Below are 24,163 nucleotides of genomic sequence, written 5' to 3'. Positions count from 1 at the left end.
TCTGTGGGCCCCAAGTCATCTGCTCAAGGCACTTACCAACAGAGAGAAACTTCCCTCCCAGCTCCCAGGAAGATAAAATTCCTTCTATTTCATTCGATGAGATAAAACTTCACAAGCTTTGAGGTCCGGAATCTTGGAGCCTTGGGATCTTAGCCTTTGAGCTAAGATGATGCTTCATGCTTTAGGCCAGTCCTTTCAGGTCACAGGTGGAGAAGCCAGGGTTCTGAGATGAAGAGGTCTTGCTGAAGGTCATGAGCACGGGTGGCTGCCAGGTCTCTAAGCTTCGGGCTGAAGCCAGCTCACAAAGTCGGGTGAATTAGCCTTGGCTTTGAACCCAAGAGCCACTCCCCTCTTTCTTACTGACCTCCTCCCAAGAGCCTAGGTTGATGTCACTCCTGGAAGTTGCACTGACACGGGGAGACCCTGCAAGAAGTCCAAGGAATCGGGCTGTCTGGGCCCAGACAGAAACGGGAACTCAGTTTCTCCCCCAGTTTCTCCTTCCAATTTCCAGGCTAGATTTCACTCAGGCAGAGCGGCAGGGCAGCATGCCAGCTCCATTGTCCCACCCCAAAGCTCAGAAGTCCCAAACTGGAAAGTTCGCAGACTTTGAAGAGGTGGACAAGCTCAGGAATGGTCCAACTCCCACAGGATGAGCGACTGCCAGAGCCGAGGGACAAGTGAGTCAGGGTCCCTGGGCATCCAGACCCTGTCCGTGAGTTATCTCAGTCTCCCCCAGGGTCGCCCTGTAAGGAGAGGCCCCTGTCTTCATTTTACTGCTCCTGTGACCAGGAGACGAGCTGGCCTTCAACCCCAGGCCTACGTGGGTCTGAAGTTTCTCCCTCTGAAACTCAGGGCTCCTTCCCGGAGGCCGAGGCTGCCGGTGGGGCCTGTGGGAGGCAGAGGGTGTGGCATGGCTGGGGGCCTGGCCCAGGGGAGCACTTGCAGGCCTTAGCCCTGTAGATGCCAGCACAGAAGAGAGCACCTTGGCCCGGGAGGCTCCTCCCCTCACCCAGGCTGGGAGAAGCCAGCCCCAGACCAGTTGCCATGAGCCCCGGGGTCCCGGCCCGGCTCTGCAGCTTATTACCATGTACCTTGAGGGCACCCTCTCTGAGCCTCCGTTTTCTCATCGGAGGGCTGCTGGGAGGGTGAGAACGGGAGACCACAAGCCCAGTTCCCGTCGGCTTTCCTCTTCCCCCTCCTCTGTTCTTGCCAGGCTTGTGACCTTTCTGGACCTCAGTTTCTCCCACAGACCAGCTCCCAAATCTGTGTGCAGAAAGCCTCTTGGCTGAAGCCACTCCCACGCTGGTCACCCTTGAGGTGCGAACCAGGGCAATTAGTGGGTGATCAGGTGTCACTGCTAGGGTAAGAAGGGCCACGCCTCCTCTAGGATTCTGACCGTCCTGCCCGGCAGCGCCCCGAGATCCGCCGTGTGAACTCGGGGCTGGCTGGCTGCTCCCACACGCCGTCCACACGGTCTGCACACCGCGCCCCAAGGAAGCAAGGGCAGGCTGCCCCGGCATGGCAGGTGAGTGGGCAGGGCCTGGGGCCTCGGGGCACAGGGCCCCCGAGGGGAGCTTCAGGAAACTGCACGATCCATGCGCTGTTCCCTCATGCTCCCGAGAACATGGAGGCCCAGAGATAGAAAGCGCCATCCCCAGACGGCCGGGCAAGGCCATGACAGAGCCCTTCCTGGCCTGGAGCCAGGCCTTCCCCACCCACCTGGCGAGCAGGGGAAGAGAGGGGTGGGTAGAGAGAGGCCCCATGGGCTGTGTCCTCTTCAAATTCCCACCCCACAGACTCGAGGGCAAGAGCAGCTCTGTCTGAGGTGAAAAGAGCTACGTGACCTTGAGCAGGAGAATTTGCCTTTGGTGCCTCCATTTTCCCATCTATAAAATGGAAATTATTACAAATCTTCTCACGGGCCTGCTGTGAGGAACTGATGAGACCGAGTGTGCCAAACACCCCACAGCATCTCATGTGGGGCCTCATAGGCAGCAGACTCAGAAAATGCACCACCCTCTGTGGATCCATTATAGTGAGGGAGAAACTCACTTCCACCCCAGGAACTCATCGGCTAGCTAACAATTACATATTTTATGCCTCCTCTGGCTCAGTGCTGGGGTCCAGGGGGTGAGCAAGTCAGCCCACGCAAGGGTCTTACTCTCGTAGGTCTTTAAAGGACTTTCCTAATTCTATGCCTCCTATCTTCTGTTGTCCAGGATCATGTGACAATCATATGAGTCAACTCTTGTTTATTTTTTGACTTTCAAAGGCAGGTAGTTTAATTTCCTTGTCATATTTGAACTTCTTCTCACTCCACCCTGGCAGTTGCTAACATTTACGGGCATCCTGGGCCCTGGCTCTTGGGCTGGGTCTGCTCCCTGAGGGCCTTGCCCCCCCAGCTCACTCCCAGATTGCTGTTTCAAGAGCTGGGGCTGCTTCTGCCCTGTTAGCCCTGGGTTCCAGGCGACTGGCTCTGCTTCTTTTGGGATCTACATTTCAGGGCTCACCTAGAGGTCCTTCTTCCCTAATTATCTGATATACTATCAGACTTAAAGTTGACAAAGTTTAATGGCTGAGAAAAGACCCTTCTGGGAGCAGAGTCAGGGACAGGGGTTTCCAGTGTCAGATCTGTTACTAACTTGCTGGATGGCCATTCCTCTCTCTGAAGCTCAGTTTCCCCTTCTGTAAAATAACAGGGAGACCCATCACACCTAGCAAATAGAAGTGACAGATAGTTAGGTTGAATTCAGTTCCTTGGTCGTCTGGGTCTGGGTCTTCCTGGTTTCTTGGGGACCTACTCCTCTGAGCGGTAAGCACCTGCCCACCATGGAATCGGTGCATGAATGACCAAGACATTGGATTCTGAAAGCAAAGTGCGTGGCCTGCGTGCTGATTCTCCTCTCCCCGCTGTCCATGGCAGACATCACTAGTTGAGCCCCGAACTCCCTCCCTCCCCCCTCCACTCCCCTCCCCGCCATGGGACCTGGATGTGGCCCCGGGATTCTCCTTAACATAGTTCTTCAAGTAGTCCTACCAGTCGATCGGTGCCAGCAAATGAAGAAACCTTTTGCCATTATTGGATTATAATAAGCTTTCAGCTTGGAAATTCTAAGAACCGAAGGACATACTCTGGGCAGAGGTTGGTTCTGGCCAGGAAGTTCTCACTATTTCCTAGTGGTGAGAGAGGCCAGCAGCTTCCAACAGGACCAGAAAGGAAAGGGAGATTGGACAGTGGCCCCAGGCAATGCCCCAATTAATCATTTAGCTGTGGAGGTCAGGTGCTCGTGATGCACACTAAGGATAGGGTCATTATGGGGCCCATTAAAAACCAATTACGTGGAATCCAGAGTCTGGGAGAGATTGCTGGTGTCAGGAGAGCCTCCTGGGCTCAGCCCCACTGACCAGCCCTAGGGCTAGGACAGAGATCTGGGGAGGAGAGATCACCAGCTGTCTGGTGTCACCCCAGGGCCGGAGGAGAAAGAGTTGGGGGGTGAGCTAAGGCTAGGGGTGGGTTGGCGGTGAAGAGCGGGGGCGGGGGGGCAGGAGGCAAACTTTTCCTCCAAGTAGGACCCATTCTTAGGCTGACGTCTGGGGCCAGCAGGTGAGCAAGGGAGCTGGAGAGAAGATGCACTTGGCCAGGAGTGGAGTGGCAGGAGGGGCAGATGGTGAAGGATCTTGAATGGCAGCATCACAGCTGTGGGTCTGATGGCTCTGGAGCAGGGGAAATGACACGCTGACCCTCGTGCAGTCAGGAGAGTCCCTTCTCCTCGCAGAAGCTGGGTTTCTCCATAGTAACGGGATGGACTGAACAGCATGAGCTGGAAAAAGCTGAGAGGCTGTTGGAGCTGTGCGGTAATTTCAGCAAGAGGTGAAGAGAGGAGAGTACAAAGAAAACCAGTGTGTGTGGGAACAGGGAAGGGGCGGACCGAAGCGGTGGGGGAGATGTGGGGAGAGGAGGAGGCCCACCCTGCACGGACCCAGCAAACTGTGGACCCGGCACCGGGCTAAGTACCACATGCAGAGGGAGACCGCTCACCCTGGCTGACGCTTGTTGCCGGAGAGTGTTTATTAAATGGCTCCTCTCATTCTCTGGATTTCCAGGCTTAGGAGACACATTTTCTCCCCGCCCTACTTACGGTCCTTACCTCCTCTTCCCGAAAAGTCTATGAGCAAAGTATTATTATGATTGCCACTTTCCAGGGAAGGCGATCTGAACCTCAGAGAGGTCCATTCACTTATCCAGGGCCACACAGCCAGTAAGTGGAAGATTCGGGAGAACATTGGACAGGCAGTGAGCAGCTCTTGGGCAAGTGCTGACGAAAATCAGATTCATAAGCCGCACACGTACTGAGCACCTCATAGGAGCCAGGTACTGCGCTAAGTACTCCACGTGACTTGTTCCCCTTCAGCGTTACCACCTGAGGGGGCGGCTCCTACCACAATGCGCATTTCACCGGGAGACTGAGGTTCAGAGAGGTTCAGTCACTTGCCTCAGGTCACACAGCTGGTGATGGGTGAAGCCTGCATTTGAATTAACGTGTGTGACTCTGAAATCACCGTGGAAGGGAAGGCCAGGAGAAGAAGGTGGGTAGGAGAAGGAAAGGACAGCAGCTGGAGGGGCCACGAGGCTTCGCGGTGACAGGACAGGCGGAGAGAATGCTCTCACGGCATCCCTCTTCCCTCGTGTCTGGCGGGCACAGCCTCAGGTTTGGCGTTCGTGGGCCTTGAGCTCAGGGCTGGAGCTCGCCCCGCATATCCCCAGGGTGGGGGCCTGGGGCTGACAGCATGTCCCCCAGTCTGTCCTCAGGGCCTCAGGCGCAATGTTGATCAGAGAAGTCCTCCCCCATCCCTTCCCTGGGGCCCACCCGGGGCCGGTGTGACAAGCCTCCGTCAGTGCAGGCTCCGGGGTGGGGGGGCATATTGTGGGCAGGGGCTGAGAGGAACCCCAGGGGTATCCGAAGCACTTGATTCAGCAAACCGCCAACAACCCAAACTGGAACAGCTCTTCTGGACTCATTTCACAGATAAGGAAACTGAGGCCCAGAGAGAGGACACGACTTGACCCCTAACCCATGGGGAGCCAGCGGCAGGTGCCCCACCTAGGCCCAGGACTGCAGAGGGAAGGAAGACAGGAAGGAAGGGCCAGTTTAGGAATGCGGCGGGTTGACAGAGGGGGTTATGGGTAGGTGGGGGGCACAGGGTGTGGGGCAGCTGACGGGGCACTGGTGTTGATCCCCAAGGGTGTGCCAGGAAGCTGGGGAGCTCCCCTTTTCACACCCTTGTCCCAGCTGAGGGACGGGAGGGACATCCATTCATCCAACCAACATTCACTGAGCCTCTACTGGGCCCTGGGCCCTGAGCGGGGCTCAGCCGACGCAGACAGAATGAGACCCAGGCCTTGCCTTCACGGCGCTCACAGCGGAGGAGAGAGACATGTAAGCAAACAATTATGTCTGGGCTTCCTTGATGACTGATTAGAGACACAGCCTTAGTCTCGGCAGAATTGGAGCTGAGCACATGGAGGAGGCGACGTCGGGTTTACTTTGATAGGGGTTCTGGAAGCCATCCCACATGCACACCTATCTCCTGGCCTTGGGCTGCCCCATACGAAGGCCCCCCCCTCCTCTGTGCCCAGTGGTCCCCATGAGGGCTGAGGAGGACACCAGTTAGGACCCAGTTGGGCTGTAATCACCAGAAAAGTGGCTTTCTCCCTGTGGGATCCTGCCCCCGACCCCCAGCGCTCACAATCAGCCTGCAAATGCCGGGTCACGAGGGTGTGATGCTCACGAATACCGATGGCGCGGGAACCGGAGCAGTGACCTCCGGGGTCAGGACAGGCATGGCGCGGGGAGGGTGGCAGCTCAGGATTTCTCAGTAACAGCTCTGCAAAGTCAGCAAGGGCCAAAAACAAAACAGCTGTGTTCTGTGAGGGTAAGGGAAAGGCCAAGCAGGGACAAATGGGGGCCGGGGGGTGGGGGGGAGTTGCAAGAAAAAAGTCTTTGGTTCAGCAGAAGGAAGAACTTTTTAACATCGGGGCGGTGGATGAGCCGCCTCTCAGAGGTATGCAAGCTGGAATTATGACCCTGTGGTCACCGAGAATTCGGAGGAGGGACTTTGACTTCGGCAGGAAGTTGTGAGAGAGATGGTCTCTGAGATTTGGGGGTAATGATGATAATAGCAGTGTGACTCATTCCACTCCTCCTGCCCCACCACGATGAGGCTCCAGATGCCCAGAGGGCGGTGGGAGCTGGTTTGGGCTGTGACAGGGAAAGGTGAAGCCAAGATGGGATCCTTGGGACTTGAACCCATGACCCGGAGGCCAAGGACTCTTTTTACCTCCTAACCACCCCCCTCACAAGAATCCCTGGGGCGAGCCAGCACTGAGAAAATTACCACCCAATAACCTTATCCCCTGCTCCTCGCTCATCCCCTACAAAACAAAAGGAAACGAAACACAAAAAACAACTGCATCCTGTTCTGGCCTGTCCCCGCACGGGGTGTGGCCGGATTGGTGTCCTCGGGCAAGAAGTCCCTTTCTTTCCATCTCTGGGTCTCAGTTTTTGTCAGTAAAATACAGCCCAGGGCTTCTAATGGCCCTCGCACCTCACCTGCTATCAGACAATCCCATATGTACAAGGTAACTGGGGTTCCTGCCTGTGTCTGCAGACAAAACAGAGGCCACCTGAGCTCAGACTCCTGGGACCTGAGAGGAAGGTTCCTGACGGAGAACTAATGGGGCTGGACGGGTGGTGGATTCCATTCTACTATCAGGCAGGAGAATTAGCACGCAAGGTGGGGGCAGGGGGCAGTCCTGGCTCTGCTGTTCCGGCTACCGCCAGACGGGATCACTGTTGGAACCAGTCCTTGCTCACCCACCGCCCCGCTGCCAAGCTTGGGACTCAGTGTGCGCCGTGTTACGTTCCCGTTCACTGTTCAGTCATTATCCCCAAATCATGATGCCCTGCGAGGGCTTCCGGCTGAGTTAGAGCTAGCTAGAACCGGCCTTTTCCAGGAATCTCAGGCCTGGGTATCGAGACTGGAGCACCAGCCTGGCTCCTCGTAAGTGGACACTAGTTGAAAGACTTTTGCAGTCTAGACAAGAAAGATGTCCATAGCCTCCCAGTGGAGGTCTCCAGAACCAGGCTGAGGAGCTGAGACTCTTCCTTGGGGGAGGAGAAGCACCCCAAGAAGTCGTGGAAGTCGGGGGCAGAGTACCTACATCTGCACCGTTCACAACTGCCTGTCGCTGGTCCACACTCGTTAGATGCTGGTGAAGAGTAATCCTGGGACCAGGTCCATTCCAGCTACGGTGGAAAGATGGGAAGAATTACTTACAGGGCCTGCCTCAGGGCTCCCAGGCTGCACAGAGGACTTGGCCTTGGCCTTGGCCATGGGAGGAGGCAGAGGTTAAGCCGGAAAAGGACAGAAGCCTGTGGTATCAGAGTGCAGGTCCCACCTTCCCCAGGAAAGAACATGACACTTGCTGAGTGCCTACTATATGCAAAATGCCACACCACTGGATTTCCTGCAGGGGCAGTCTTTTTGGCTGAATCCTTCCAAGAACCCTGTGGGGTAGGTGCTGTCATGGCCTCCACTTTTTAGATCAGGACACTGAGACTCAGAAAGGTGAGGTGATGTGCCCAAGGGCACACGAGAGATGACCCAACTAGAGTCAGGCTCCAAATCCTGCGTTTTCTCCATCCCACACCCCAACGACGCAAGACAATTCCTGGTCTGGGTCCTTGCTCACCAGAGAGGCAGGATAGCATGGAACCCTGGCACCACCCATACTAGCTGTGTGACCTTTGTAGAGTGACTTTACCTCTCTGTGCCTGAGTTTTCTCATCAGTAGAATGGGGGTAATAGTAGTACTTACCTCAAGGTGGTTGTCATGATTAACTGAATTTATAAATGTAAATCACAGAGGATGATGTCTAGCTCATGGTATTAAATATATATGTATTAGCTATTCATCTTATTACTCTCATTATCATACCTGGGGGCAGGGTGGCTTTCACATCACCTGGGAGAGTCTTACCAGGTCTCTAAGTTAGGATTTGCATATTGGAAAGAAGTTGTTATTGTTGAAGAAGAGTCCTAAGGATTTATCCAGATACCAGAGTTGCATGTTGAAAAGTTTAGCAGGTATGAACTGACAACCCAAACTTGGATGTGAAAGGTGTGTCACGGGGTGCCTGGATGGCTTAGTCAGTTAAGCGTGAACTCTTGATTTTGGCTCGGGTCATGATCTTAGGGTCATGAGATCCAGCCCCGCATGGGGCTCAGCGCTGGGCGTGGAACCTGCTTAAGATTCTCTCTCCCTCTCCCTCTGCCCCACCCCCCTCTAAAAAAAAAAAGAAAGGAATGGAGGGAGGGAGGAAGGATGGAAGGAAGGAAGGAAGGAAGGAAGGAAGGAAGGAAGGAAGGAAGGAAGGAAGGAAGGTCACATTTACTGATACTATTTAAAGGAAATCTAACTTTGGGTCCTGATCCCACTGGGCTTGTTGGAAAATTCCATCCCAGTTATTCCTGGGGCCCCTGCATGTTTTGCTTATCTACTGCTGTGTAACAAACTGCCGCAACACATAGAGGCTTAAAACAACAGCAATCATTCTCTCACTCACAAACCCGCAGTCTGGGCAGAGCTCGGTGGGGGCAGCTGGGTTCTGCTTTGTTTAGGATCAGTGGAGGCAGCATGACCAGAGGCTGGAGGATTTGCTTGCAAGATGGCTCGGTCCCATGGCTGCCAAGTCGGTGCTGGCTGTCAGCTGGGCGTTCGGGGGGCTGGGGGCTGGCGGTCAGGCTAAGAGTAATGGTTCAGTATTCGCTAATTCGGTGTTCACGGCAACTTTGAGGAACGTAAGTACTGCGAATAACAAGAGCCAACTGCATATGATAAAAAGTAGCTGCATGAGCCAATGACTGGCAGGTTGAAGCAGGTGGGCGGGCAAGGCATACGTGGATGAGACACGTGTCAAGGGCTTGGCCTCACCTCCCTGTCCTCTCCCTGCCCAGGGATCAGAGTCACCAAGGTGGACTGGCTGAGCCGGAAGAACGGTGCTGCCCACCACACCCAGGAGTACCCCGGCCCCGAGCTGGTGGTTCGCAGGGGCCAGGCGTTCACCTTGGTGCTGGAGCTCAACAGACCCCTGGAGGAGCAGGAGACCATCATCTTCACCGTGCAGACAGGTAACTGTCTCGCCAGCGCCCCCTGCTGGTCTACATCCAGAAAGCTCTGTCTTGTGACCAGTGGACCTGAGACCCTTCGGTCGTCAGTGCAGACTGGAGGGAAGCCAAGTCCCAGTCCCTGCAGGTGGGCTGAGCTCTGACCCCTGGAGGCTTTTGATGACAGCGTGCTGCGTGCGGATGGCTAGCAGGATCGATGACGCAGCCCTGGAATTCTCTGCCTACTAAGCAATCTAGGGCTCTGGAAAACCACGGGAATTCTTCACAGACTTTTGGAGCCCAAGCTTTTCTTTCCTAGACAGACATATGACAGACTTTGATTTCAGGGGTCCTGTTACTTTCTCCTAGATCCAGGAGGTGGATGGGAAATCGGGAACAGCGGGGGTGGCCCCCAAGAGTGTCCCGGCGGTTCAGGGAGTGAAGTTGGCATTCCAGGCTTGTAGCTTTTCTGCTTCTCTAGAGCTGGGTCTCCTGATTCCCTCTCCTCTCTGCCAGGACCCCAGGCTTCTGAGGACCACCACACCAAAGCTGTGTTCCAGATATCGGAGCCGGAAGTGGGCAAGACCTGGACAGCCGTGGAGGAGGCTCAGACGGACAACAGCATGACCGTCAGCATCACCAGCCCTCCCAACGCTGTCATCGGCCGCTACCGGATGAGCACCAGGGTCTCCTCTCGCCGAAAACAAAATGAGCGGAAGCTGGGCGAATTTGTTCTCCTTTTCAACCCGTGGTGCCCAGGTAGGGGCTGACAAGTCCGAGGCAGAGGATTTCCCGGAAGCTGTCCTAAAGGCGGGCCTGCCCTTAGCAGGGCATCTGGGAGGCAGGCTAAGCAACAGGGAGGTGAATGCCATGCCAAGAGCTTGGCGAGAGCTAGGCCTAGGCAGAAGCGGGCCCTGGGCAGAGGGACCTGGTAGCAGGGACTACAGAGGATCTTGTGCCAGAGGGGCAGGAATCAGTGGTTTCTGGTGTGCGGGGCCAGTTGGCAGGGATGGGACCTTGTGGGAGGAGAGGCCCGGGCTCTCGCCATCAGCAGCCTTGGTTTAGTCCCTGCTCTGCTAAGTTGCCTCCCTCTGTGAGTCTTGGTTTCCCCATCTGTGAAATGGGAGTTATAACAGCGCCTACCTCTTGCGATTACGGTGGGAATTCATAGTGCTGATGCTTGTAATGTACAAAGTACATCGTAAGGAGTACTGGAGTCAGTATTCTGATTAATATTTAAGAAATGTGAGGCTGCTGTCGGCACCAAGCAGGGTTACCCAAAGGGTCAGGATTCTTAAAGTCCCTCAGTCTTGGGCTGGGTTGGGGTGGGTCTCTGCCCGGGGAATGGAGTCCCCCAGGTGGAATGGGGCTTGGCCAGAAGGCAGCCTAGGAGCCCGTAAACCCCTCTGCCCCCCGCCCTGCCCCGTCCCAAACCCCCAGGCCCCATCTCGCTGCTCTCCCTGATGTAGCCCCTGCCCCAGGCCTGCAACACCAGAGCCCCAGCCCATGCTGGGCCCGACAACTGCTTTTCAGAGGACGACGTCTTTCTGGACTCAGAGGAGGAGAGACAGGAGTATGTGCTGAATGACAGTGGGATCATCTTCCGAGGCGTGGAGAAGCACATCCGAGCCCAGGGCTGGAACTACGGGCAGGTCTCCAGGGGCACAGGCCAAATGGGATGCAGGGTGGGGCGTGCAGGAAGTCAGCCCAGGAGCCCTTCTGTCTGCTCACTTCCCCCCAGCAGGGACAAGCTGGGCTGACTCCTAGAGCAAATCCGTCCATCACTCACCTGTTAGCTGTGCCAAGGCCCTGCGCTGGGTCCTTGGGAAGGGGAGGTGCTTTGGATACAGTGCATTGTAGAAGAAAAAACAGCCTCGATCAGGGGTTCTCAGTCTTGTGCATGCACCAGAATCCCACGGAGGGCTCTTTACAACACACAGATGGCTGCCCCCCCCACCCCCCACCGCCCCAGAGTTGCTGATTCGGTAGATCTGGGCTGGGGCCTGAGAATGCGCATTTCTAACGAGGTCCCAGGTGGTGCTGCTGCTGGTCAGGGACCACACTTAAGAGCCACTGACCAGATAAACAGTTACAATAAAAGGTGTGATGGCGGAGGGGAGGGGGGCATCAGAGTGGTAGAGATGGGGTCAGAAGGAAGTCAGAAGAGCATGAAAGAAAACTCCACCTCAGGGATTGCGGAGGCTTCGTGGCATTGGGGCTGGGTGTCCCAAGCCGGGCGCGATGTGGCCAGGTGGAGGGCAGAGCCCACAGCAGCATGGCGGCGGGAGGCAGGGAACAGAGGAGGCTCTGCTAGAGGAGTCCGGTCGGCCTGGGCTTCAGGTTGGCAGGGCAAGTTAAAGACCCTGACTGTCAGGCTGAGGAGCCAGAGGTTACTCTGGGGCTCAGGGGCTGGGTAGGGACCAAGGACTAGAGAGTCTGGGGTCCACTTAGGGGGTAACCACTCTTCAGCACCTGCCTCTTCTTGCCATGTGGCTCCCCAGACCTTCCAAAGACCCGCCAGAGACCAGAAATCATAATTTGTTTTTAAATGCTGTCAAAGATCCTCCAGTTTTTAAATGCTGTCAATTCATTCAAAGGTCTTTGGAAAAAGTCATTTAAGCAATAGGGGTGTGCCAGCAGGATCGATGTGGCTCCCGAGTCACCCGTTTACCACAGACTTTACTGTGGGGGGCGGGGAGTCCGGGGGGTGGTCACTGAACCGGGAGGGACATGATTAAGGTGCAGCTTCTGGTTCCCAGTGACTCTTTGAGGGAGGGTTCCTGAGACTTGGGGACGCTTTGCGGTGTCCCCGGGGTGGCGGTAGGCAAATTCCCCTGCACGACACAGGGGACCCACTGGGTACGCATCGTGGGAGGCTCTGGCCTCTAAGCAGAGCCTCTCTGGGGACAGTTTGAGGAGGATATCCTGAACATCTGCCTCTCCATCCTGGACCGAAGTCCTCTTCACCAAAACGACCCTGCCACCGATGTGTCCCGCCGCCATGACCCCATCTACGTCAGCAGGGCCATCAGCGCCATGGTGAGGAGCCCCGCCATCCCTGCATACACAAGTCCTCCTGGGTCCCTGAGCCAAGCCCAGGGTCACACCCTGTGATTTTCCCAAGTTGCTTCTTGTTCTAATTCTCTATCGCTGCCCCAAATCACAGCCAAAACTCAAGTGGCACAAAACAACCACTTATTGTGCTTAGAGTTTTATAGACCAGGGACTTGGGCAGAGCACTGTGAGGACGCCTGTCTCTGCTCCAGGATGCTTCAGCTGGGGGTGTCTGAATGGCGACCGATGGTGGGACTGGTTTCATGAGACCACGTATCTGGGGCCTGGGTTCTAGCAGGCAGGGCTTCTTTGGTTCTCTTCCATGCTGTGTCTGCTGGAGCTGGGATGTCAAGCTGGCTTGCTCACTGTCGTGTGTGGCCCCTGGGCCGGGCTGGTTAGAACAGCTGAGGCCGGCCCAGTCAGAACAGCTGAGGCCGGCCCAGTCGTGGCCCTCTCTCCATGCAGCCTTTCCCTGTGACTAGCTTGGGCTTCCTCACAGCATGGCGATCTCCGGGTAATCAGATAGAGCTGCTGGCTTCTGGCCAGACAATGGTTTCAAAACAGTGGAAGCTTCAAGTCCTGGAAAGCCTGGGCCTGGAAATTGGCACCGCATCCCTTCTGCCGTAGTCATCGGCCAGAGCAGTCCCAGGCCAGCCCAGATTCAGGGAGGGGGGTACTTAGGCCCATCTCTCCGTGGGAGGAGAGCCATCTTTATTCTGTTACACACAACAATTCCTCCTCCTCCTCACAAGAGAGCCAGAAGGCCTACTGCAAGCAGGTGCTAAGACCAGTGGGTGGGTATCTGTGATTCCAAAAATGTATGAAGCTGATTTTCTCAGAGTAGATACACTTCATTCCTCGAGACCTCAGACAAGTGTGGGAGCCCAGAGACTCAAAAGCAGTGACCAGTTCCAGACAGTGGAGTGATACAGCCCTGTGGGATAGCGGGACAGGCTCCAAGTCAGAGTCCTGAACTTGAGGGTCACCCGCACCTTTTGCTAACTTGCTGTGTGGCTTCGACAGGTCCCTTAACCCCTCTGAATCTGTTTAAAAAAAAAAAAAAAAAGGAAAATAACAAAACCTACTTTAAAGTGGGTTAATACAGTGTGCACAGAGCCCTTAGAATACTGCCTGCACACAGTAAGCGTCTAATGAATGTTAGCTGCCTCTGTAATTATACCACCAACAGTCCCCGAAACAGATCATTTAAAAGAGGAAATGCTGTAAAATCGTAGGTAATTTTCAACAATAGAGTATCCCAATGGAAGGTCGTTGAAAATGATAAATGGTACCAAAAGTAGGTATTTTAAGACTGCAGATGCCCCCAGTTTTTCGGATAATTTAAAAGGAAGGGGTGGCCCCCAGTGAGTAGGTGGTCCAAAGTGTGAGATGATGTTGCAGTGGCGAGGTCCCGGGGAGGGAAGCCCCGCCCGTTGGTGGACCTGTCGGTGTCTCCTCTGCGCAGGTGAACAGCAACAATGACCGGGGCGTGGTTCAAGGCCAGTGGCAGGGCAAGTACGGCGGCGGCACCAGCCCCCTGCACTGGAGCGGCAGTGTGACCATTCTGCACAAGTGGTTCAAGGACAGGTTCAAGCCAGTCAAATACGGCCAGTGCTGGGTCTTCGCTGGAGTCCTGTGCACAGGTACCCAGGGAAAGACGGTCCCCTGCCCCCCACCGCAAGCCGGCTCCCTCATTTGCCTTCATTTGCATACACTTGCACAGACCCCACCCCAAGTCTACCTCTTTTGGCGATGGGGAAGTAGAAGTCTGGTTAATGATGAGAGAAACCAGATAGTTCATTTACATGACTTTTGATCTTTTATTTTGCAGAAGGAGGCCCAGATCCTCCTGTCTTGAGCTCTTTGAGTGTCCCTGAGCAAGTCCTGTGGCCCCTAGGCCTCTGGCGCCGCAGGAAAATGAATGGGCGATTATGTGGCTATTATGTGACTTCCAAGGTCCCACCAGCCTCAGAGCCTGGCTGTTCATACGGGGGTGGCATAGTGTCTTCGGATGTCTCCGGAGAGGTTGTACTGGGAAGGCGGTGCTTCTGAGAGTGAGGCAGGCAAAGCAGACAGAGACAGGGAGGGGGTGTGGCAGATGTGGGTCCCTGCCACCTGATGCGGGGGGTCCCTGCCACCTCCCAGGGGGTCCCTGCCACCTGCTGGAGGGTCCCTGCCACCTGCTGGGGGTCCGCACCAGCCTCCTGCTCTTCAGTCCTTAGGTGCCTGGGGATCGCCACCCGGGTGGTGTCCAACTTTAACTCAGCCCATGATACGGACAGGAACCTGAGTGTGGACAAATACGTGGACTCCTTCGGGCGGACGTTGGAGGACCTGACAGAAGACAGCATGTGGTGGGTCCTAGTCCCCTGGGTCGCCAGCCCAGCCCCAGGGCTCCCTGAACCCGTCTGCAGGAGGGGTGGCCCCGGGACACATGACCCAGAGGCCAAGGAGGGGGGACTCAAGATTTGACTGCCTTGAACCCCAGTTCCCCCTCTGTGGGACTCTGAGCCTTCCCCAAGATTCCCTCTGCGTCGTTACCCCTATGTTCTACCCCTGCTTCTCCGTCAGCAGCCGTGCGCCCTGAATGTGTCCCGGGGGGGAGACAGCCTCCTCCTCAGTCCCGACAAGACTCTTCCCACAGGGGCGCCTGGGTGGCTCAGTCATTAAGCATCTGCCTTCGGCTCAGGTCATGATCCCAGGGTCCTGGGATCGAGCCCCGCATCGGGCTCCCTGCTCCGCAGGAAGCCTGCTTCTGCCTCTCACACTCCCCTTACTTGTGTTCCCTCTCTTGCTGTCTCTCTGTCAAATAAATAAATAAAATCTTTAAAAAAAAATTAAAAAAAAAAAAGACTTCCCACAAAGCTTTAAACAGTTCATTTTAATTTAACTTTTTATTTTACTTTTTTAAAGATTTTATTTATTTATTTGAGAGCGAGAGAGAGAGCGAGGGCACAAGCAGGGTGGGTAGGGGAAGAGGGAGAAGCAGACTCCCCACTGAGCAGGGAGCCCTACTCGATCTCAAAACTCCGGCATCACGACCTGAGCTGAAGGCAGACGCTTAACTGACTTAGTCACCCAGGCGCCCTAATTTAATTTTTTTAAATAGGAAATACATGCATGTGCATTAATATTCAAAAGGTACCAAATGGGCGACAGGGCTAAGTCTCCCTCCCGCCCGGTTCGAGCCTGGCGTTCTCCTCACAGGAGGCAACACTGCGACGAGCTTCTTACACCTCTTCACAGGGAGGCTCTGCAGATACCAGGACGTACATACTCACAGTCCCTCGCTCCCAAGCTTTTTACCCACTTAGTATCTGCAGCATGATGTCATCCTGCTCATCTTGTTCTACATTTCAGAATTTTAAAATAAGGTTTTAAAAATAATAATAACACCACGCTCAGTGAGCACCCAGTCTACGCCAGGCCCAGTTCTAAGTGCTGTGCATATACGGACTCATGAATTCCTCCAGACAGTCTTGTGAGCAAGCTAGCATTATTAGCCCTATTTTGTCAATGAGGAAATCCAGGCACAGAGAGGTTAGGTAACCTCTCTAAGGCTGCACAGCAAAGTGAGTGGATGAGCTTGGGTATGAACCTGGTCTGCCTTTCAGTTGTATAGAAAACCATAGTCAAAACCAGGAAAAACCAGGTCTATAGCCTCATTCCTTCCCTCTGCCTCTCTTCTCCCCTTTCCTGTCCTTTTGGTTCTCCTCATTCCCTCTCCCTGCAGGAGGACCAAAAAAAAAAGTCTTCTCTTTTGATACCGGGACCCTTGTCACCATAGAGGGTATCAGATTACACCCAAGTCCTTATCCAGATACTCTCCCACACAAAGACAACTACCTCCTTAAGAGGAGCCTGAGATCAGCTATAAAGATGCCAAGTCCGGCAAACCAGGGTTTGTCTCTCCTGCTTCCTTACTGGGTGAGCCTTGTGCAAATGATGTCACTTTGCTAGTCTCATGTTCTCATCTTTAACACAGGAAACGTCAAGTCTGAACTCCTTACCGAGACCTACAGAGCCCTGCATAATCTGACTCCTACCTACCCCCACATGCTGGCCAAAGCCCAGCAGATACGTACTTTCTGTTCCTTGAAGACACAAAGATTTTTCTTATCTCAGAGTCTTTGCACATGCTGTTCCTTCTGCCTGGAACACTGTTCCCATCGCTCTTCCGATGGCTAATCCTTTCTTATTTAAGCCTCATCTTAAATGTCATTTTCTTAGAGTTGGTCTCCAGCCGTTACTCACCACTCAGGTCTCTCTCTTTCTTCACAGCATTTATTGTTACTTGCATTTGTTTTACTTATCTGCTTACGTATTTTTACCCATCTCCTCACCCCTCTTCTCCTTTCGTAGAATGTAAGCTTCATGAGGGCAAGATCTTGTGTCTTATTTGCGATTGTATTTCTGGTACCTTGAACAGTTTCTTGATATATATATATATCAATATATGTATATATATACACACACACACACATATATATACATGTATATACATACATACACATACATACATACCCTACATATATATGGAATATATATATATATACACACACCTATATACATATACCTATATACATATATTTAACTCTCAGATTGTATATAGAACTGTTCACCAGTATGGTTCGATGAATGGTTCCTAAGATTCAGCCCCAGTACTGCAGTCTGGGGCCGGGGCCCGGCTCACAGCAAGAACTGGCCATCCTCTGGGCCTCTGTGCTCACTGAAGGCCCCCCTGCCCCCTCCTCTCTCTGTGGCAGGAATTTCCATGTCTGGAATGAGAGTTGGTTTGCCCGCCAGGACCTGGGCCCCTCCTACAACGGCTGGCAGGTTCTGGACGCCACCCCCCAGGAGGAGAGCGAAGGTATGGGCTCAGCCGGGCGGGTCGCAGACCCCCGCTTTCCCTCACCCGTGCTGCTCACGGCCATCCCTCCTGCCCAGGCGTGTTCCAGTGCGGCCCGGCCTCCGTCACCGCCATCCGCGAGGGCGACGTGCACCTGGCCCACGATGGCCCCTTTGTGTTCGCGGAGGTCAACGCAGACTACGTCACCTGGCTGTGGCACGAGGATGAGAGCTGGGAGCGGGTATACTCGGACACAAAGAAGGTCGGGAGGTGCATCAGCACCAAGGCCGTGGGCAGCGACTCCCGTGTGGACATCACCGGCCTCTACAAGTATCCAGAAGGTAAGGGCGATGCGGCGGCCTCCGTCGGTCTCCCAAGACAACCTGTCTGCTCTATGGACCACCACAGGCCGACCGGGGCCAGGCCCTCCCCGCGGGCTATGATGGCGAGGGAAGCAGCCATTACCCAGCTCTAGCCCATCACCGCCGTGTGGACAGTTGGAAGGGAGCATGACTAACAACATGGAATTTGGAGCCAGACCGCCTGGGGTCAAATCTTGAGTCCCTTAGGAGTTGCTTTATTTCTCTGTGCCTTGGGTTCCTTATCTATAAAATGGGGTGATGGTAGCACCGACCTCCCCGGGGAGGAAATACAGCGGCTAGAACTGTTGTGCGCGGCACCTAGCACGTCTACACGAGTGTCGGCTCTCCCTATCGGATGAGCCTTCAGACCCAGTTGTCCGAGAAGCTGCCAACCTGTATTTTTGCGCGAAATTTGCCAATCTGGAGTTGTTGGCGACTAATTTAAAATGTATTTAAATAGTCCCAGAACCAAACACAGTGCATATGGCTGAGGTGTGCATCTGGTTCCTGGGCTGTCAGTCTGAGACCCCCCCATGGCCGTGGCAAATCGAAGGGGTGAAGGAGGGATGGTTTTGCCTAGAGAGGAGGGGAACTGAGCAGAGAGGCCCTGGGACGGGTGGAGGAGGAAAGGGGTGCCCGCCTCACCGTGCGTGTTGCCCGCAGGGTCCCGGAAGGAGAGGCAGGTGTACCGCAAGGCCGTGAGGAAGCTGTTCAGTGTGGAAGCCTCTGGGAGGAGGACCCGGGTCCGCAGGGTGGGCGGCCGTGGTCTTTGGCGCGAGGACCTCCTGGAGCCCGCCACCAAGCCCAACATCACCGGCAAGTTCAAGATGCTGGAACCGCCCGTGCTGGGCCATGACCTGAGCCTGGCTCTGTGCTTGACCAACCTCACCTCCCGGCCCCAGAGGGTCCGAGTCAACCTGAGCGGCGCCACCATCCTATACACCCGCAGGCCGGTGGCTGAGATCCTGCACGAGTCCCACTCAGTGCGGCTGGGGCCGGCAGAAGGTAGGAAGGCCCCCGCTTGGGGGGACCTCGCCAGCCCAACCCCTTAATGGGGGGGGGAGGGCGGAGCACACCTTCCCAGCATCCTGCACTCATTTCCAGGAAAGACAGGGATGTTGCTAGGCATGTGTTCAGTGCCTTGCCTCTTGTCCCCAATTGACAGGTGAGAAAACTGAGCTCAGAGGGGCTCACTAATGAGACTAGTAATAGAAGTCCACAATCATCTGGTGGCAAACTCGTATGGAGGTGAGGTGATCGCAATCCCTCTGAATATTTACACCCGGAACAAATACCTGCCGGGAACATTTCACAGTCTATGGAGTATGCCTCGTCACCTTCCTAAAATCCAGCAAATTCTGGAGCCCAGCTGTCTGCAGGTGTCCCATGTGAGGGGCATGGACCAGTAAGCAATGGTTACTAAGCGCTTACATGTGCCAGGCCCTGTCCTGAGAACTCTGTACACATCAGCTGCTGTCCCCACAACATTCTCTGTCCCCAGCCCTCCTTTCCTCCCCTCCGGTTTCTGTCTGTCTGCCTGTCTCTCTCTCCCTCTCCCCCCTCACATAACATTCTGCACTCTAAGGATTCACTTAAACAAAGAAATTGTTCTTCTGGGCCCAGTTTCAGAAGCTTGTGTGTTTTGACAGAGGGAAAACATGTGAAGGAGACATCACACACCTTTTCATTTTTTTCCTTTTTACCTTTCACGAAATCCAAATGGCAAAATAACACTTCATAAGGAAATATTAACTAACATGCACTTTCTCCTGTTTTTTTTTCATATTAAAAGTAGTATGTCTTCATTAAAGGTTTTGAGGGCACAGAGAAAGATCACCTGTGATCCTGCCACCCCCCCATAAATTGTTAACATGTTTTCCTTCCATATTTTTAACACCTGTTGCTTTTTGCCAAACAGGTCTGATTACACTGTGGGCACTCAGTGTTTATTAGTGCCTCTCTCTGTTCACATTACATTGTTATTTACATATTTTTATAAGCTCTCCGTCCACATCATTTTAACAGATGTATAATCTTTAAATAAATATACAGATAGTTCTTTTTATATGTGGTGGGAGTCAGTTTGCTAATATTTTATTGAGGAGTCTTGGAATTTGCATTTCTAACAAGTTCCCAGATAATGCTGATGTCCCTGATTCCAGGACCACGCTTTGAGAACCACTGATCTCCTGCCATGCAAGGAGTAAATGATGTAACACATGTAAAGTATTTGGTGTCATGCCTACCACCTAAGGAACATAATTTATTGTAGGGATTGACAGGATTATTGAGATTATAAATTGGAGATAATATTACTGGCTCATGGAATTGTTGGGAGGATTGAATGAGTTCATCAACGAATGTGCTTCTAAGTGCCCAGCAGTAAAAGTTAGTAAAAATTAGCTTTTATAATTATTAATTATTGCTGTTATTGTGTTAAGGATTCTCCCAGTCATGACCTACTGGACTAAGGAAACCCATAAAGCAAGGTAGAGTTTTGACCGATGGATCGGCATTTGGGCATTCAAGAAGCACCTGCTATATGCAAAGCTCTGGGAGACCATAAAGTGAACCAAGTTCAAATCCTTTAAGGACCTTTTCCACAGGTTGTAACCCGACGCCCTCAGGGGCAGGAAGGAAAGAGACACACGGGAAGAGCAGTAGGGGGTGGTAGGGCCGGGAGCAAATCAGAAAGAACATACTGTAGCTAAAGGAAAAAAACATACGTGGTCCAAAAACACCCAGATATGACTGGGAGTCCCCTGGGGCCTGTGGCGACCCATGCTCAAGAGAAGGAAATGCACAGGCAGGGTGTCTGCGGCTGGTGAGAAACCCAGATGGCCTGGACCACGGGAGCTCAGAAGGCAGAGGGCGTGAGATCACTGAGTGGGGTACCTGTGAAGGCTTTCCACCTGGGGGGGCTGACTAGGATGGGCCTTAATGGGGAGGGAGGATTTGGAGAAGCGGTGAAGAAGTTGACCTCCTCGCTGGATTGGAAGCTTGAGGCAGACCTTTGACCCCCCTCTTCTCTGCACCTAGCACATAGTAGGTGCTCAAGAAACAGTGAGTGGATTCCTGATCATGGACTGAGAGACTTCCATCTGGAATGATTAGGGAAAGTTCAAACACACCTCCGGGAGTTCTTGGAGAAACAATCTGGTTTCGTTGGTAGCCAAGTGCCTGAATTTGAATCCCACCTCATCTTGGCTCCTTGATTTACTTGCTGTGTGACACTGGACAAGAAACTAACCTCTCTGAGCCTTAGGTTTCTTCATCTGTGAACTGACGATAATAATGCCTATCTCAGGTTGGTGGCAAGGACCAGAGAGAGTGTTATTAGGAATGGAGCCTTCCCTCCCTCCTCTTGGGTTCTGTTGAAAGAGATTGTTGGACCCCTAACTCCCGCCTCTGCTTTCCCTTCCAGCAAAAGAGATCCCAATCACAATATCTTACTCTCAATATAAGGAAGATCTGACAGAGGACAAGAAGATCCTGTTGGCTGCCATGTGCTTTGTCACCAAAGGAGAGAAGCTCCTGGTGGAGAAGGACATCACTCTGGAGGACTTCATCACCATCAAGGTGAGTCCCATCTGCATCCACCTCCATGTTCCTGGCAGGCCCCCTTCACAGCTGGGGGAAGGCATCAGAAGCTGGGGGATTTGTGCTTTTGGCTCCGGCTTCAGCTCTCAAGGGCCAGAGACAAGTGGCATGGATGGATATAATGATGGAGCTCAGTAAGGGGGTAGGTGGATGCAAGGGGTGGCCATGATTCATGCCCAGGCCAGGCTCCAGCCAGCATCCTAGCCGGGACCTGTGGGTTTCCTGGGGGAGTGTGGAGGAGGACGATGACTTATGGGGATCACCCCTCCAGGTGCTGGGCCCCGCCGTGGTGGGGATGGCGGTTGTGGTGAAAGTGATGGTGGTCAACCCCCTTCTGGAGAAAGTGGAGGACTGTGTGCTGATGGTGGAGGGCAGTGGCCTTCTCCACGGACAGCTCAGCATCGAGTAAGTGTCAGCCTGGGAGTGGGAGCTCTACTTTCCTTCTATGATGGGCCACGGAGAAGCAGCCAATGGAGGGGGCTGCGGGAGAGACTCTGGACCCCCAGGAACCAGCTCACAGCCTAGACACACCAGCCTTCATTTATTTTTTCCTTCCTTCATTCATTTGGTCCTGAGCTCAGTCGTATAACTCATCCACTCACCCACCCACTGGTTCACATGACCCTTAATCAGAATGACCTATTCTCTGAGCCACGTGGCGACCATTGGGAACGCCAAGATGACCAGATGGGGTTCTGCCTGGAGAGTTGTTCTCACAGACAGGTGGTCCTTCAAATGAGCACAGTGATTTGTGCAGAGAGATGAATCCCCAGGACCCAGGGAATCAGAGGCAGCCCTTAATTGGGGATGGGGTGAAACCAGGGAAAAGCTACAGTGGAGCTGGCCTTAAATGATGAATTGAGAAGTTTTTTAGGCATCAAGAAGGATAGAGGGCTTCCCAGTCAGAGGTCTCAGTGGCTGGGGTCGTCAGGGAAGGCCTCCTGGAAGAAGAGGGACTTGATCTGGTCCTTGGGTGCAATTGGAATGGGAAGGCCATCCTAGGTGGGAGGAACAGTGCAGACAAAAGCCCAGAGAGAGGAAGTGTATGGGATGTTCAGGGCACAGGGAGGGGACAAGCCTGGCATTAAGCTGGAAGCATACTGACAAGGCTTGAATGTCAGTCTCAAGGTGTGACCTTGATCCCAAGGGCTCTGGAGATGGCAGGCCAGACTCGGGAGGAGAGGGGGCTGATGGTCTGCCTTTCTCCCATTCCCTTTCCCCAGTGTGCCCAGCCTAGAGCCCCAGCAGAGGGCCTCGGTCCAGTTCAACATCACCCCATCCAAGAGCGGCCTGAGGCAGCTGCAGGTGGACCTCGTCAGCCCCCACTTCCCGGACATCAAGGGCTTTGTGATCATCCACGTGGCCACAGCCAAGTGACTGTCCGCCACAAGGGGCTGAGAGCGGGGGAGACGGCCCCCGTTCCTTTCCGGTCCACCTCTTTGTCTCTCCCGCATGGGAGCCAGGAGGCCCGGTTTCCAGTTCTGCTTCAGTTTCTGCCCCACTTGGTGAATTTGGGCGAGTCCCTTCCTCTCCTGGGCCTCAGTTTCCCCATCTGTAAAATGAAGTATGAGACTTAAACTTTTGGACAACGATGGATGATGTAGGGAGCCTCTTCCACCTTCATCAACCACCCTCACGGCTGGGAGGCTAACAGACCAAGCCTCACAGTAACCGAGGCCCACCCGGCTCTGCCACCGCCTGCCTGGTCTGCTCACCGTCACCCTGGCCAACCCCTGGGCTCTCCTTGCTTCTCACTCAGCGCCTCCATGCTCTGGCCACCTCCAGACCCAAGAACGTCCTCCCGGCGCTGAAAAAGACCCCAAAAGTGTTCGAGCTGGCTCCTAAACATCCCTCAACATTCCCATTTTACACAGAAGAGTCTTGCCCATGGCCATAGGGTGAGCTAGAGGCAGAATTGGGGCCCGTGTGAATGCCACTTACACCATCTAAGCTTTACCCCAAAGTCATGTGCTGAAAACCATTAGATTTGAAGCAATGGGAGATCTTCCCTCCATGAAGACCCGAGGGGCCCCTGGTGCCTGGAAGAAGCTGAAGATCAAGAGCCTGATTGCATCTGAGGATGAAGCCCCAAATCTGATCTCGGCATGGTCATCAGGGGTCTCCTACCACCAGCCCAGGGGTTACTGACTTTTTGAGAATGAGAGCAGCGTTAACTTTGCAAAACACCCCCAGCAGCTACACACAATCAAGTTCTTAGCCTCAAAACAGGACAGAGGCCTCTGGGACAAGGACTGGAGTGGAGACCACCAGGACCTGAGGATAACCGCACAGCTCAGAATGTTCTAGATAGCCAAAAGAATGACAACTAATCATAGAATTTAAGTCACCCGCACAACAAAACAGCCTCATCTGCAGTGAGACACCTCCTGCCGGCGAACTTAAGTGGGAACAATTTACGTAGAAAGTCTTTGCTAAAAGGAGGTCAGGGAAACACATGGGCAGTGTGTGATGGGTGGTCCTTGGGACCCAGGCCTCAGGGAAGGCATTTGTCCGACGATTCTACGCAGCATGACAGCTTGGAGAATCCAGATGTGTGGAGGACCCCCTTTCCAAACCTTGGTTTGGGATGCTGATCCTGTCCATCTAATAGGGGCACAGCTGGAGATCCAGAGTGGGCAGCCACTTCCTCGGGACTGAGCAGCAGGAAGGGGTACGGGGGGGCTGACTCCAACAGAGGGGATCTCCCACGCTTAATAAAAAGGACGCTTTTTTTTTTAAAGATTTTATTTATTTATTTATTTGACTGCGAGAGACACAGCGAGAGAGGGAACACAAGCAGGGGGAGTGGGAGAGGGAGAAGGAGGCTTCCCGCTGAGCAGGGAGCCCGATGCGGGGCTTAATCCCAGGACCCTGGGATCATGACCTGAGCCGAAGGCAGACGCTTAATGACGGAGCCACCCAGGCACCCCAAAGGGACGCTTCTTTTAGCAAGGAGACCTTCTTGGCCCCTTCCAGTTGCCCCAGACACCTCATCCTTCCAGCAAATGCCAATTGCCCGCCCTCCTCAGGCTTGGCTGTACCGGGCTGCCCCTCCCAGGAGGTGGACTCTGAGACAGAGTTTAGGGTGCAGGACATTTAGTAAGGAATGACCTGGGGGTCCACACAGTGG

At 54.0% G+C, this 24,163-nt stretch overlaps 1 protein-coding gene across 1 annotated transcript; it reads left to right on the top strand.

Moving 5' to 3' along the window:
* Window positions 1–8,742: 8,742 nt before the first annotated feature.
* On the top strand, window positions 8,743–23,773 carry TGM6 (transglutaminase 6). Its single transcript, XM_078057461.1, has 13 exons — window positions 8,743–8,800; window positions 9,019–9,192; window positions 9,685–9,927; window positions 10,702–10,820; window positions 12,079–12,207; window positions 13,688–13,865; window positions 14,438–14,576; window positions 16,989–17,092; window positions 17,170–17,412; window positions 18,097–18,438; window positions 20,858–21,012; window positions 21,305–21,438; window positions 22,257–23,773. The coding sequence occupies exons 1-13, from the start codon at window positions 8,743–8,745 to the stop codon at window positions 22,408–22,410; spliced, it is 2,172 nt and encodes a 723-aa protein (XP_077913587.1). The 3' UTR covers window positions 22,411–23,773.
* Window positions 23,774–24,163: the final 390 nt, after the last annotated feature.

This window comes from Halichoerus grypus, chromosome 10 (genome assembly GCF_964656455.1).
Source record: "Halichoerus grypus chromosome 10, mHalGry1.hap1.1, whole genome shotgun sequence".
NCBI lineage: Eukaryota > Metazoa > Chordata > Mammalia > Carnivora > Phocidae > Halichoerus > Halichoerus grypus.
The sequence above is the reverse complement of the archived record's forward strand: the minus strand, read 5'-3'. Positions and strand labels throughout refer to the sequence as shown.